The sequence below is a fragment of the Aulonocara stuartgranti genome (genome assembly GCF_965226115.1).
Source record: "Aulonocara stuartgranti genome assembly, chromosome: 15".
NCBI lineage: Eukaryota > Metazoa > Chordata > Actinopteri > Cichliformes > Cichlidae > Aulonocara > Aulonocara stuartgranti.
The window spans coordinates 18,308,703-18,323,964 of NC_138951.1; the positions used below are offsets into that span (position 1 = coordinate 18,308,703).

Consider the following 15,262-nt stretch of genomic DNA (forward strand, 5'->3'; position numbering starts at 1 on the left):
ACAGTCATGACGACGAGATGGGGGAGGAAATGAAATTCACCTAACTATCAAAGTAAAACCAGGAATGACAAGAGAACCCAAGTGAACACAGAGATGCAAAAACCTGCACAAAAACATAGTAGAGAAGGGACTCAACGGTGGCGAGAACACTAAGCCCGAAACAAAAACACAAATATTAAACTGTTGATTACAGTAAGGGAAAACATGGAGGAAATTGCACACAAATACAAACTCCATAAAAACAAAACTAGAACTTTAATACAAGAACTAAAGCATCTGGAAACTAGAAAGCAGGAATCAGAATCATCCTAACTGTTGTGTAATTATTGTTCTCACGATACCAAAAGCTAAAACTAACACTAAAAATTCATAAAAACAAAACTAAAACTAAACATAAAAACACAAACACAGCATATCACATATCTGGAAGCACACACCTGCATATTCTGTTTCATTGGTATCTCCTGTAAGATTTCTGGGAATAATTTTACACACCATAAAGGCTAGGCGTGATTTTTGCACCATTGTGCTGAAGTGCCAAATATTTGATTTGCATGATCAGACAAAAGCAGATCTCTCCGTTTTAGAATTTATGTTTTCCACACAATCGTTAGCACTCATCCCTGAAGCCTCTGTGCATTTGAGCATGCCCATAGATGTTCTAGCTATTGCCTCTATTGCTAAAAAGAACACTAGCAGCTCTATGTTATGTATTTATAATCACGCAGAAGTAGAATTATATCCTTGGAAATGCAATCTCTTCTTTTAAGCCTGTTTCAAAGCTTTTATTCAAATTACTCATAAACTGCCTTCGGATAATAGTTTGTAGAAGGTGGCACCATAGAATAGTAAAGTCAAATAATCTACTCTGTTCTGAGTGTGAAACTGAATGAATTCCTTCACTGAGATGCAGTCGTATAAATCATTACCTTCAATGAGCTCTGAGTAAGCAGCATGCAGCCCACACCATGCCTTGAGATTATCAATATTTAGCCTTAATAGGCACTTAATCATTGATCTAAAGTAGGTGCTCTGCTTCTAAATGAATCTGGTGGGTTGAAGGGGCTTCCGCCTCAGGCTTCAGCTCTGCTTGGAGGCCTGCTGTGCAGGTCTTACTGCTAAGAGCCTGATGAGATCGAGGAAAAAAAATCCCCATTTCCAAATATCCATCAGCACTCTGAAGAAAAGAAAGAGGGAAGCGGAGAGATGCATTCGAAGAGCAGATCTTGTTTCCCTCGTTGCTCTTCCCCCTGGGCAGTCTCCATGGTAATAGCTGTCAGCTCATATGTTTTATTTAACCTTCACGCCCTGGAGAGAAGCCACGTTATGTTAATAAGGAGGGTTTTTTTCATGACTGTCACACATTTTGTCTGTGTGAAACTCTGCAGGATATCACCTCTCATTTCTTCTCCCAAGTCTGTGTTTTGGACACAATCTGTTATCTTTTCCGATTAATAAATACTGTTTGTCCTATCCATACTTTAGCTGTTATTTACATAAAATAAAATGTGTGCAACACCAATTGTAATCTCAAAATGTTGTTTTTTATAGACGCTCCAAACAATTTACTGACCTGAGGACAGCAGCATTTATCTCCTTCGTTCAAAACTGCTGAAAAGCTTTGCTAAAAAAGAAATCCCTTTTTTGATTTCACAATACTAAAGCAAAGGTTGGTCTAGGTGCAAGGGGGGTGCCTTGGGAAATCAGAAAAATTCAATCAGAAATAAATAAACCAACTGGGGATAGATCTCTGGGGATAGGCCACAATATGGTTTCACACTGACACACTGAAATCAGTAAATTACTTTACATGTGTGAAACGGTGTATCACTTTGTCTTTTGTTTGAATATCACATTAAAAAGTAAAGTAAAAACACTGCGAGGAAAGCTATACATTTTTAAACTTATTGTATTGTTTAGCATTCATAATTAGAACATTTTACATTTTCTGTGATGCATTCAGGAGGACAGGCCACCGCTCCTCCCACCTTCAGTCAAGCACCTAACCACAAGCTTCCTGGTCTCTATTTGTGATCCAACTTCTGTTGACCAATCGTGTTTGAACAGGCTTTATTTCCCTGCAGGTAAACAGTCTGTGTGAAAGGGGGGGAAAAAACATAATAAGGAATGCATTTGCAGAGAGAAGTCGTATGGAAACCATTATGTGATCACAGTTCAGTATTTAATTTAATTTATGTTTGCTTTTTTAAAATGTATTTAATTGCTTCTTTTAAAGTGGCTTCACAGTGTAATGGTGTAAACGTTCAACTAATATGCAAAAACTCCCTGGTTTCAGACCAGGAGTGGACACAAATCCTGAGAGGCACGTCTCAGAAAATCATCCATCAAGCCAGAGTCGTAGAATTAATGGAATGACTTACTCCAGGGCTGTAGTTTAAGCTAGCTTTGCTTTAACGACGAAAAATTTCGCACGACAGTATTATTTACCCATCTAGATTGAAATTACATGTAGCTGTACATACTTTGATGGCTTTCATCCTGGCAGCAGTTTAGGATGAGTCACTCTCTACAAGACTGATGTAGATGTCACTGAACTGGAGCTCTGTCGCCACTTTCAGGGATTTAAATAAAGGCAGAATATGAACCACAAGTCCCCAAAATTCAGATTTATCTTTGAATCTTCGTTTTTCCCTCCACGGATAGATGATCCAAATAGTCTTGGCCTGAGACAAGTGAAAAAAACAACACTTTTGTCCTGCAATACTCTCATTCTTTCCGGTCATAGTGGATTAATGTTTGCCTGCCAGGGAAGTGATTCAGTCACGTGACTGAAAACTATGGTTTGCAGTTCTTTACATTAAAAGAAACGACACTGTACAAGGTGTTCCTCTAGTAAATGACGAAGATGAATCTGGCGACCTTCTTCCATTGCTCTGTAGTCTAGGTCTGATGCTCACGTTGCCATTTTTGGTGCTTTCGGTGGTGGACGGCAGTCAACGCGGGTCCCGTGACTGATCTGCCGCTTTGCAGCCCTATACACAGCAAACTGCAATGCCCTGTGTATTCGGACAACTTTCTGTCAGAATCAGCTTTAAATTCGCTCAAATGCTTACGCTTACCCATTTTTTTCTGCTTCTAACACATCAGTTCTGCGGACAAAATGTTCACTTCCTTCCTAATGTGCATTGATGAAGAGATAATCAGTGTTATTAACGTACCTGTCAGTGGTCATAATATTATGTCTGGTAACTAAAGTAAGTTTGACATTTGTGGTTTAAATGTCGGTTTAGAAAAAGATAATGGATTTGAAAACTCAACATGTACCTGTAGCAACTGTTTCTATAGGAAACAGTTGGTATATTAAACATAATTCATGTAGCTAATAAATCAAGACAACTGAGATGACAGTCAGATTTATAATTCAGTCTATCTTCCTATTTGCATTCCTGTTACTATGAAGCAGCAGCGTTAAACATGTCTTCTGTTGACACCCGGTGAAAAAGTTAACATCCATGTAATGTAAGCAATTACCAACTGAAGAGGTTATCACTCGTTCTTTAATACCATAATAGATTCCTTTTTCTCTCTTTGTTATTTTCCAGTTCGACTGCTCGTTAGAGAGTCTCAAATTATTTCCTCGCAGGTCAGTTATAACTGATCATTTAGTCCCTCATTGAACACCTGTGGTGCAATTGGAACTTCACAGTGCTAAATAAAATTGGGCATTCTCTTAATGAACCCAGTCACCTCTGTAATTTAAGGTCCTGGTGGCGTCCTCTGTGCCTGGTATTAGTGTCCAATAACAATACCTTTGCAGCTGTTCCCTTGCTACTCACACGCAAAACACACATATTTATCTGCTCCACACACCTACACCGCATGCACATGCATGCTGCTGGTGATGCTCATTTTAATGCAATCTGTTCAAACCAGTTATTTATTTATACACTTGAGAATATACATGGTCATTTGGCCATTTCTTTGAGTCTCATTAGCTTTTAAGTATGCAGTAAAACTATAAGTCATTATTCATGTTCTAGAAATTGTATTTTAAATGCCATCATGTACCATTTTAATGTTTACCCTTTAGGCTTTGAAAATACATTAACTCTTGGTGTGATTATGTAAGACAGTTGTTCAACAATAGTGATTCAAAGGGGAGCGTACAGTACAAGTTAAATGCAGGTTTGTAATGGATTTAATGCATATATGAGATGTGATATGCATAGAAATAATCTCATCTTTGTAGCTCACGTCTGCTTGAAGCAAGGAAAAAGTAGCACAGCCTGCCGGTCTAAAGAGTTAAGCATGGGCAAAATTGCATTCTTTGTAATGCCCAGTAGGGGGTAACACCATCTGGTTGTAAATTGAAAACAGATTTAATAGAAGTCTATAAGAAAATGATCCTGTTTCTCACTTGTTTTGTGACCTCAATGACCACAGTTTATGATCTCATCTGCTGGTTTTAAGTTTGCTCCAACACAGCACAACATTTATTTTGTTCGTTATTTTTTCCATTTGGAGTAAAATAAATATTAAATCAGGGTGTCTACCACATGCCTGATAAGTCAAATCTCCCTGGAACTGTAGCACGGCTGACCTGGATTGTGTGTAAAGCATGATACAAAAAATATTAACATTTATAAATGCAAAAATATGAAATATATTTTAACTAGCTGCATCAGTTCTGATTGTCTGGTTGCAGAAAGTCTGGTTGCAGTGGAGAATGTAATTTTCTATTACTGTCTGTGAGATGCAAAGGTGCTTTCAGGCTAAATGAGCAAATATAATCTCTCCAGAAACTTCTGGGTGTGATTGCAAATGGGTGTGCCCATAAAACCTTCAAGTGGAGGTGTACAGGAGCCACCCTTACCAGATACCATTGAGCCTAGACACCTTGCTGACGAAAAGAAGTACTTTCCCTTTCGGGCTTTGACCACAAGCAGAATTTAAACAAAAAGGAAGATACATTTTCACTCAGAACAAGTAATTAACTTCTGAGTGTTTTGAAAGTTTGGTAAGGGACTGGGATAAGGAGCTTACTGATATAGTGAATTTATGGACACTGGTATAAAAGTCCCCTTTAAGATTAATAAGTGTTAATAATAACAAACCTAAATCCACTGATATCTCTAGATATGCTCAAAGCTGTTTTGGGGGGTTAGTTATTAACTTGTTACATGCCTTTTTGTGTTTTTTCCTGTGTGTGGTTATAGAAGGAACCTTCCGGGCGACAGGCAGAAAGCCCTGGACATCATGCTGCCCCTGGTGGAAGGCGAGGAGCAGGTAGCGAGTGACATGTACTGCCTGGTGGGACGTATCTATAAGGACACGTTCCTGGAGTCAGACTTTACCAACACACAGAGCAGAGACAACGGCGCACTCTGGTAAGAGAGCAGGCAGGATGTCAGTGTGCATGTGACATTTCTGCTAAGCCAAACACATTCTGAGTCACCAAAAATTACCATTTCTAAGGGCAGGGTGCATGGGAAGTACAGTGACTCACTAGATCACACCATTAAGAGTTTATCATGAATGGTGTCAGTCAATGCAGGATTTCATAATGGCTCTCATCATGAAGGTAAAACCCTTTGCTGGTAATGAGTCTGTGAATAAACCACAGCCACGTAGTGTGCAAAATTCTTTGAGATTGCACAACAACACCTCATAGCAACATAAGAACAATACCATTAAAATCCAGACTACAGGGATCATGGATAACACACCAAGATGACTGAAATGTAAAATTAGCAAACATTAGCAGTGACAATAGTTTGAGCTGCTAAATGTTTTGTGCATGTTAAGCTGAGCTGCCTTTTCTGCTGCTGGTAGCAACAGGAAGTGGTGAGCTAGCATTTATTTAAGAAAAAAAAACCCCATTGTGAATATAAATATTGGTACAGGTTAAGATTAATGGCATCATGATTCAGGAAAGTGTCCTAGTTGTCTAATATCTCTGTAGAACCACAAACCCTTGCTATTTGAAGACTCTGCATCACTTCCACACTGCCTAGTGTGACCAAAAATAGCTGAAACTTTTCAGTTCAATAAAGTTAAACTGGTTTGGGTAACATCAGACTGTTGTAACTTCATATTAGAACAATAAAATCAGAAATAAAAGACATTAAGTTCAGCGGCATTGGCACAAAAACTGCTGCCACGCTGAATCTTTCTTGTGTCTCGTCTTTTATCCTTGGGAAACCACTTTAGGGATGATTTGCCATCTCTCAAGAAGTCTCATATTTTTAAACTGTGTTTCAATAAGTCAAGTATAATATAGTCTTGTATGTCCTATATTAATCCTAACTAGAAGCAGTATTTGTTTGAGTGAATTTTAGTGACAATTTATACTTGGCTAGTTTCCCCTTCATGGCTGTCTTCATTTTTACATCTGGACAACTTTGATTGCAGCTGCTGTTCAAAAGTTTCTCCGTACAATTTTTATCCTGGATTTCAAATATCAGGCTGACCTGATTTTAATAGCGAGGATCTATTATGGTCCAGTTAGCAGCTGTCATCAGTGTAAGGCAAGTGTATGGGCAGTGCATCAGGTCAGAGGATGTATGCGTACGTCTTATGAGATGTATGCACATCGTTTCTTCAAAATTCATGGCAGTCGTAAGTTTATCCTCCAGTGTCCAGCTGTCAGAGTAAACTATGGAGGCATCCAACAGTGACCTTTCAGCACTCTTCATGTTGTTGTGTGCCATTCACTCCACACTGAGGAGGAGGTTTTGCCTCCCACCCAGCTCATCAAATTTACCCCTTGTAAAGTCGTCTTTCTCCCCAAAATGGAAACCGAGTTTCAGTATTAACACAGTGGAGGAGACCCAACGTGCATCAAAGATGGATCACAGCAAGTGGTAAGAACAGGGCTTCACTAAATGATCTGTCATCAACCTTCATCAGGACTTCCAGGGAGAAAAGAGGAGTTAAAATCAGCTTTTTGTGGGTGGAGTCAGAAATCCTTTTGGTTGCACTTTTACATTAAAGGTTTCTGTGTCTTCTTACAGTTTGGCATCTAATAAAGAGATTAGTGTGAGTAAATTAACATTCTGGTGTTTACGTTTTCTAATTAACATTTTTTGGAGCCTGACAACTTGCAGGGACCTTTTGGATATGATCGAGTTGGATATTTGCTACCCAAAAACTAGCTAAGTCAGCTTGACACTAATGAGTAAGCACAAAGAAAGATGCATTTGCAGGGTTTCCAGCAGCTTGTTGAAACTGAACTCTCAAATTTGCCATCTCCTATGAAAGTGCTGTGTGAGCTCTTTGATTCTCTGTAAGCCCTCGAATCACCACACTGCAGCTGCTTACCTGCAGGGGCTGAGAGGAATTACTTGTTCACTTTTTGCTGTGATGCGAGTGCACCAAGGCTAACATTAGCTGACGGAAGTCGGCTTATTGAGAACACAAGGCGGCTGATTGTCTTTATCTGGAAATTGCTTTTTAAGATTTCATATCTTTGTTGACTGCTTAGATAATCAAGCTCCCATCTGGCTGTTATTTCCAATTCCGTGTCACAACTTGGCACAGGCCTCTAATAACGCTCGCACCCCTCCCCTCCGCAGAACAGATTGCTCATTAAATAAATGAAATTTCTTGTTTTGTGGGGGTTCTCACAGTTGCTGTTTGATGTTCTGTGGCCCCCAACTCAATATGGCTGTAATTATTTTTTTCTATCTTGAAGTGTCTCAGAAAGCCGGGGGAGTCCTGGGAAGCCATCCATTATCTCAGGGATGCTTGGGATTTGGAATGACGCATTTCTTGGAAGAAAACTGTTTATGTGAATCATTCTTCTTCTCTTTTCAGGTTTAAAAAGGGGTTTGAGTCAGAGCCAACACTACACTCTGGTATCAACTATGCTGTTCTTCTGCTGGCAGCTGGACACCAGTTTGACACGTCGTTCGAGCTCCGCAAAGTGGGTGAGTGGACCCTGGTTACTTTGGTCTGTGTCCTAAATATGCAGCTTTTCATTTTATTACACTAAGCCTGCTGACTAACCACTGAGTAATCAAACTCTAATCAGTCTAATCAGTCCTTTGTCTGTAATTTACACGATAATTGTTATCCTAACGTGGAAATAGGGGTCAGTTAAAGCTGCACAAATAAATAACTTATATGAATGGAAATGAAAATTGCGTCACCCACAGAGAAACAATTCCCCTCACAGCTAAAGTGCAGTTTAGCATCTTTCAGCTCATTGCGTTTGTTCTAACTTGGTGTCAAATGAACTACCTTTGCTATGGCAGCAGCTGTTTTTAATGGAAAACCTCTAATAAACTCACATATGCTTCTAACTCAACGCCAAACAACAACTGTACAAAGTCTAGAGGAACCGAGGGCAGCAAATCTTTGGAGTTAGCTGGAACCAGAACAAATGCAGAGGAAGTGAAAATTGGATTCATTTAATTCACCCAAGTGGCAAGAGACACGGCTCCAAATGAGAGATAATTTTGTTATGTGTTTGCTGAGTGTGTTAATAGTGTTTGCTAACACATTCAGCGTGTCAGCTGTTGACACAGTGGATGGTGATAATCTTTAACAGATTTTTTGACCACAAAAGTGGATGTAACTCCAAAATTCACTTTCCTGTTAGCTTCATTTTAGTTCAACAAGGCAAGAGGGAGATATATGCTGCTAATTGTTCCTTACACAGCCACTAACTGTGTATGCCTGTCATTTGGTGCAGAGTAGAGTGTGCCGAGTCATTTATTAGAGGGTTTTTTTGACAGAAAGTGACTTCCTGCAGGTGAATGCTATTAGGATAAGGTTGGAATGCCAAATATGAACCAGGGGAGTAAAGTTATGGGTTGGAAAACTTTGTTAAATAAAGTTATTTTTAAACCTTGTTATTATTATGCATATTTCAATAAAGCAAAATCAAATAATGTATAGTTGTTTCCTTTTTTAGTCAGGCAGGCGTGTAGCTGAGCTTTTGCCCACACTTTTTTTCCCTCTGAAGTCTGAGGCTCAGAGGAACTCCGGAATCTGGGAATTAGAGTTGGCTTTTCTGGGAATTGGCCCGCAGCTCTCTAAATTAACCCAACCCTCCATCCCTTTATGCATCCCTGGGGTTATCTCATAAGATCCCTACTGTCTCTCCAAATGGCAGATTTCTGCAGCAGGCTGTGCAAAACATGTAGCTGCTGCTTATCTTAGCAGTTCTAATAAAAATAATAATATAGCTAGGCTGCTGTAGTGCGAGTTGTGGCACACCCAAGTACAGCATGGTCTTTCTTTGGCTTTCTTGTTAACTGGCATGTCTGCCTATGGTCCACATGGAAATGGAACAAAATATTTCACCAGCATTAAATTGTTTGTCTTGTTTGCAGGAGTTAAGCTGAGCAGCCTGCTGGGTAAAAAAGGCAGCCTGGACAAGTTGCAGAGTTACTGGGATGTGGGCTTCTTCCTGGGTGCCAGCATCCTGGCCAGTGACAGCACCCTGGTCATCCAGGCTTCTGAGAAACTCTTCAAGCTTAAAGCCCCTATATGGTGAGAACACAATCCGTTCAAATTAGCATGCTAAAAAATGCATTTTAGACCACTTCCATCACCAACTGTGACTCTCTGTTTGTCATATGAAGTCTGCTCTGCTTCCCTTTGAAACTAAAGCAGCCATCTGTGGCCACTGGCAAACATTTGGTGTATTTGAAGAACAAAGAAAAAAGTCACCAAAAAAAGCCACTTTGCTCATTTGAACAGTATCTCTGTCTTTACATTTTAGATTTGAAGGATATAAAAGCCTGGTGTCGTAATTTTTTGTGAATTGTCAAAAGTGTGGTACAACGTTTCTCCAAAGATAAAACTGAGAACTGATATTTTTTTACACTTTTAATAGCGCATATTCGTCTTTAGGTCCCCAAGCTAGCCTGCAAGTCTAGATGTGTTTTAAAGAAAGATGCCACATGACAATATCCCGTTCACGCCATCGTAACATAATGCCTTCACGGTGGTGGAACATAGTTGTAATTGCCCGCAAGGCATGTGGTAATTTCAGACTTCACACAGATTTTATGATACTTTATGTACAACATGTGGAGGAAAATAATAAAAACGTTTCTTTTTTTTCTACAGTGCATGAAACCCAGCTGTTTTGTGTTTGTTTTAGTTCTCTGAAAACCATCACACCAAAATCAGGCTCCAGCATAGAAATGCAGTCATATCTTAAAGTGTTTATTTGTTAGCAATTTTCCTTAAACAACGCTAAAGTTATCTACCAGTAAGGTATTCTCTTTTCTCTGTCTTCATATCACATGTTTTTGTAATTCTACAGTCACACTGTGGAAAACATTGGTTGGAAACTGCGGCGTGAAATTAATGCAACCCTGTCCAATGAACTTGTAATCTTGTTACCTTTAAAAATGTTGCTTTGAAGACCAGGGGACTGCTGTCCGAGTCAGAATGGAACTTTAAAAATGTTGATAAAGCATTAATAAGATGAAGTCAGTCTACAGGAAATTACAATGCAACCATTTGGTAACCAACTTGAATCAAGTCCCCTATTACAAAGAGATGTTTCACAGACAAGTTGTGGCCGTCGGCACAGATTGACTCAGACTGAGTGCAATAAGCTGACAGTTTGTCAGCATTTATATATTAGATGGCAACTATTTGCAAAGCAGCCATAAAGACATATACCACAGCAGTAAAGTTGTTTATTCCTGTTATCTGGTAATACTTCTGTTGCTTCCAGGTATTTGCGGTCATTGGTGGAGACCATCTTGATCTTTCAGCACTTCAACAAGCCCAGCGTAGAGCAGCCCTCCTACAAACAGGAGCTGGTGGACTTTTGGATGGACTTCCTGGTGGAGGCGACCAAAAAAGATGTCTCCTCTGTTCGATTTCCTGTAAGAAACACAGATTAACATGAAATAATACATCTGAGTTTTTGTTAAAATGTGGAAACAAAAAAAAAAATGCAATGCAAGCTCAGAAAATTAAAGGTTTAAAATGTGCAATGCATATATGTCTTGTCCAGGTGTTGATTTTGGAGCCAACTAAAGTGTACCAGCCTTCATATTTGTCCATAAACAAAGACGTGGATGACAACACAGTGTCAATCTGGCACGTTGCTCCTGATGACAAGGTGCGTGTCCCACTGCAGTAAAATTATTTAAAGAATATATTTGCTGCATAATACTGAGTATAGGTTTATGTACTGTATATATGTATTTTGCTTGCTTTTAATAGGAATATGGGTAACAGAAAGAAAAAACTCTCATTGCAACCATAGAAAAATAAAACAAAATCCTACGCTGGTGCACCTCAACAGTCTGTGCTGGTTTCATCACTCTGTTTTATGTTAGCAAACATACTGATGCTTCCACTGGTTACAGTAAATGATGAACTACAGATAATGTCACATAAGGCGACAGATGTTAACGAAACAGGAAAGCTGAGATCGTGATCATGTCTCTTCTAGATCTGGGGAGATGCTGTGTTGTGATAATGGACTGTCGCTTCCTGTAATGAAGCTTTATGCCTCTGTCTTCTCGATTGTTTTCATATGTTATTGCTCATTATTCCCAGCTTACACGTCAATGTAAATGGTTGCTCGCCAGGGAAGTCGTGCTAGTAAACGAACTAAATAAGCGCCAATGATATAATCCAGTGGACTGATTCTTATGATAATGCTCGCAATAATGTTTAGTTAACGATTTATCCTGTTGATTTGACTTGTCCTGCAGAACAAGGGGATCCATGAGTGGAACTTCAGCGCCACATCTGTACGAGGTGTCAGGTCAGTGCCTGCAGTCTCTGCAAAGCCTTGTTAAAAGTGATCGCTTAGTGGACTTTAAGCTGACTGCAAGCAGAAACTACTATGAAAAGGCTAAAAGGATCATTAGAGAAAGTAACATTTGTTTCTAGTTCAAGTTTCAAGTTTTATTTGTCATATAGAGGTAACAATGTTACATCATTACAGGCTACGAAATTCTTAGGTTCAGAGCCCGCTCAATATTGCACGTAGGAAAAAAGCAAAATTACACATAAGGTGACACTAATTAAAAATAAACTATATAAATAAAGAAAATATATGTAATTTTTTTTTTAAAAGAGTAGGATAAATAAATACAGATTACTACAAATACTGCAGTGCCTGTAGTGCAGAGGTAATGGTATATACATGTACAGTGTATACAGTGATTACAAAGACTGGAGGTGGAAAAGGCTTCCAGCCCTCGTGTTGTTACCATGAATTTACCTGGCACTCAGCAGACTCTGGGGACTCACGACAATGTAATGAGCTCTAGGCAAGGAAGGACATTTCCTGAAATATCAAACTGCTCCTTTTAAACAAATGAACACTGAGTTCCTGCTTCCTGTGTGGCTAGAGAAAATTGCTTCATGCCATACCTCTATCTGTCTCCTGTCTCATTTCTGCTCTCAGCTGCTACATAAATAAAAGCATTAAATGTCCAAAAGTTGTAATTATGCAAAGTGAAAAGCTTTTGAAATCAAATAGAAATGCATAAACATGTATAATAACATTGAGTTGTGTACTAAACAAGATGATATTTCAGTGTTCAGAAATATATTTAAAACGCCCAAAAAGACACCTGAATAAACCAAAAATACTCCAATGTTAATTCGAATAAAAATGGTGTTTAAAGCCCAGTGCAACATAATAGAAGTCATAAAATTAAGAGTAAAACAAAATCATGCATTTCCTGTTTAACAAGTAGGTGTATCGAAACATACTCAAAAGCAAAAATAAGTAATATTGTAATAACTGCATGCAATCTGCAATTGTAAACACCAAAGCAGAGGTTTTAGGTATGCCCAGTCGCCGTGCTGTCTCTTCACCTCTTGCAGCTTCAGATGGTATCCGAGTGCGCCAGCATTACACAGACAGTTTTTATGATGTCCTTCTCTTTGCCAATTTTTTTTTCCACAGTCCTCAAAGGAATTCAGTGTCAGATCGGAGAGAAGCTGAGGGCTGTGCTCACATGTTGCTAGGGAACGACTCTTTCTCTATGCCCACTCAGCCTGCAGACAGTCAGCAGGACACAATGGCAGCCCTGCAGGCTACAATACAACCACACATGCAGGGACTCTGCTGTCTGGTTCAGCAGCTCTGGCCTTGGCATTCTTACTAAGGAATGGGCAATTGCCAATTCCACTGGATAAAAGTTTCCATTTAGTTGGTACAATTCTAGCTGTCCATCTTTTGTGCAGAAATTGAGCGTCATCTAACAGCTTATATGGCTGTTTCTGATGGTGACTTTTATAGGAAACAAACTACAACTGCTGTAGTCCATGCTCATAACATTAGATATTTATTGTATATATTAGCATGAAATACTTTTAGAGTGCAGTATCTGTGTGCACAGGCTGCATTTATGAATTTAATTTTTACATGTGGTTTTACATTTTTAAGTCATTCAGTCAGTGATTCACAATCAGGGTACAAGTACCCTAGGGGGCTACTTCTGCGGTAGAGTGGGGGTGGTGGAGAAGATTAGCTCTACTGGTACAATTAACAGAGACATTATTGTTTTTCTTGATTAACTATTATCTATAATGTGAAATAGAATGGCATTTATCCAGTTCTGCTGGAATAAGCTAGAAACAACTATGTGGGCAGCTGTTGTGTTGTTGGTGACGTTATAGTGTTAGTGTTATGTAACTCTGGGGGATAAATATTTTTAAACTTTTTATGAGGGAAAATAGAGAACTTTTGACCACTGACATTTGTCACATTTACAGTTTTATATGCTCTAATGATGATTTATATTTAAATCTTTAATAATTTAATAATTTAGTATACCACGGTATACATATCATGACGTGACCCTCTATGAGCAAGGACTTAGCAACAGTGCCAAGGAAAAATTCCTTTTACACCAGAAGAAACCTTTGGCAGAACCTTTTGGCTGACTTGTTTAAGCTGTAGCTCTCAGTTATTACTGACTGAGAGTATGCATTACATTACAACTTGAACATGTTAGCTAAAAGCGAAAATGTTTGCTAAATATAATAGTGAAAGAGCTTAGAAATAGTAATTGGCTAATAAATAAAGACAAAGTTATAAGTTGGATTACTAAAGCTTTAGCTAGCTTTTATTACTGCTGACTAATAGTGTGCATTAATAATAGCTAAAATGGAAATTTCTGAAAAAACAGTAACTAGCTGAATCAATTTACTTAGCTAGCTAGCTTTGAAACCATTGACTAATATGCATTAACAGTTCAAATTGCTAGTGTATACAGTGAAAACCATAAGCTAGCCATTTTTGCTAAATTAGAGCTAGCAAAAAAAATCTGTTGGGTAAAAATCTAAGGAGCTTGGAAAGGAAAAGCGTCTGGACTTCTTTACGTTGCTTGAAGACGTTTCACCTCTCATCCGAGAAGCTTCTTCAGTTCTAGGGTCAAATGGTGGAGTGTCCCAAATTTAAGCCCTATGGGAATGCCCCCCCAAGAGGGACAAAGGACATCCTATTGATCCTCTACCTAATCACACGAGCCAATATGTCTGTGAAAGAGGTCTTTCCAAGCTCCTTAGACTACGACGACCTGGATGACTGAGAACCTTCACAGACATATTGGGTAAAAGTATTAACAGCTGAAACTGCTAAAAAAGCAAAAACAAAAGCATTAGCCAAATAGAAACCAAACAGCATTTAAATAAGGAATGTTGTCCAACAGTATAGATTAACAAATGGCTTAAAGAAACAAAAAAAAATGTTAAATGTTGTTGAAAAATGGGTAAAAATAGCAACATGACGTGGATAAATAGTTGAAAGAGTTACTTAATAGTTGGTGTCATTTGAGAATTTTGTGGAATATTCCAAAAGAAACAGTTTGTAGCTATAGCTTCATTCAATGTAAAGCTCACATCTGTTCTAATGTTATTGTGGGTTGTTTCTAACTGAGGACAAACTGTGGACCGTTTCTCCTCAGCATCTCCAAGTTTGATGAACGCAGTGCCTTTCTCTACGTCCTTCATAATGCAGAAGACTTCCAGATCTACTTCTGCACAGAGATGCATTGTAAAAGGTTGGTCTGTGTGTTCTCTCTTACAGATGCAATTCCAGATCTTTAGCAATTTACCATAATAAATCATGTCATAATGTGACTGCATTAATTTAATTTTCAGTTCAATTCAATTCAGTTTTATTTATATAGCGCCAAATCACAACAACACTTGGCTCAAGGCACTTTAATGTTAATTTAAACTTAATATAAATGGCCTATCCTATTTCTCTTTCTTTTTTCGTACGGAATTACATTATTGAAATATTCATGTTTAATGAGCCATCCATTGAAATATCAGATAGTGAACAGCCTGAAATGTC

The 15,262-nt window shown here is 38.6% G+C and overlaps 1 protein-coding gene across 2 annotated transcripts in view; it reads left to right on the top strand.

Moving 5' to 3' along the window:
- map3k5 (mitogen-activated protein kinase kinase kinase 5) overlaps positions 1-15,262 on the top strand; it is an 88,335-nt gene that overhangs the window by 43,435 nt on the left and 29,638 nt on the right. For both annotated transcript variants that reach the window (XM_082504909.1, XM_082504910.1), the window contains exons 7-13: positions 5,178-5,348; positions 7,777-7,889; positions 9,300-9,459; positions 10,661-10,814; positions 10,946-11,053; positions 11,655-11,707; positions 14,868-14,963. In XM_082504909.1, coding sequence (XP_082361035.1) covers positions 5,178-5,348; positions 7,777-7,889; positions 9,300-9,459; positions 10,661-10,814; positions 10,946-11,053; positions 11,655-11,707; positions 14,868-14,963 — 855 coding nt within the window. The remainder of the gene's footprint in view (positions 1-5,177; positions 5,349-7,776; positions 7,890-9,299; positions 9,460-10,660; positions 10,815-10,945; positions 11,054-11,654; positions 11,708-14,867; positions 14,964-15,262) is intronic.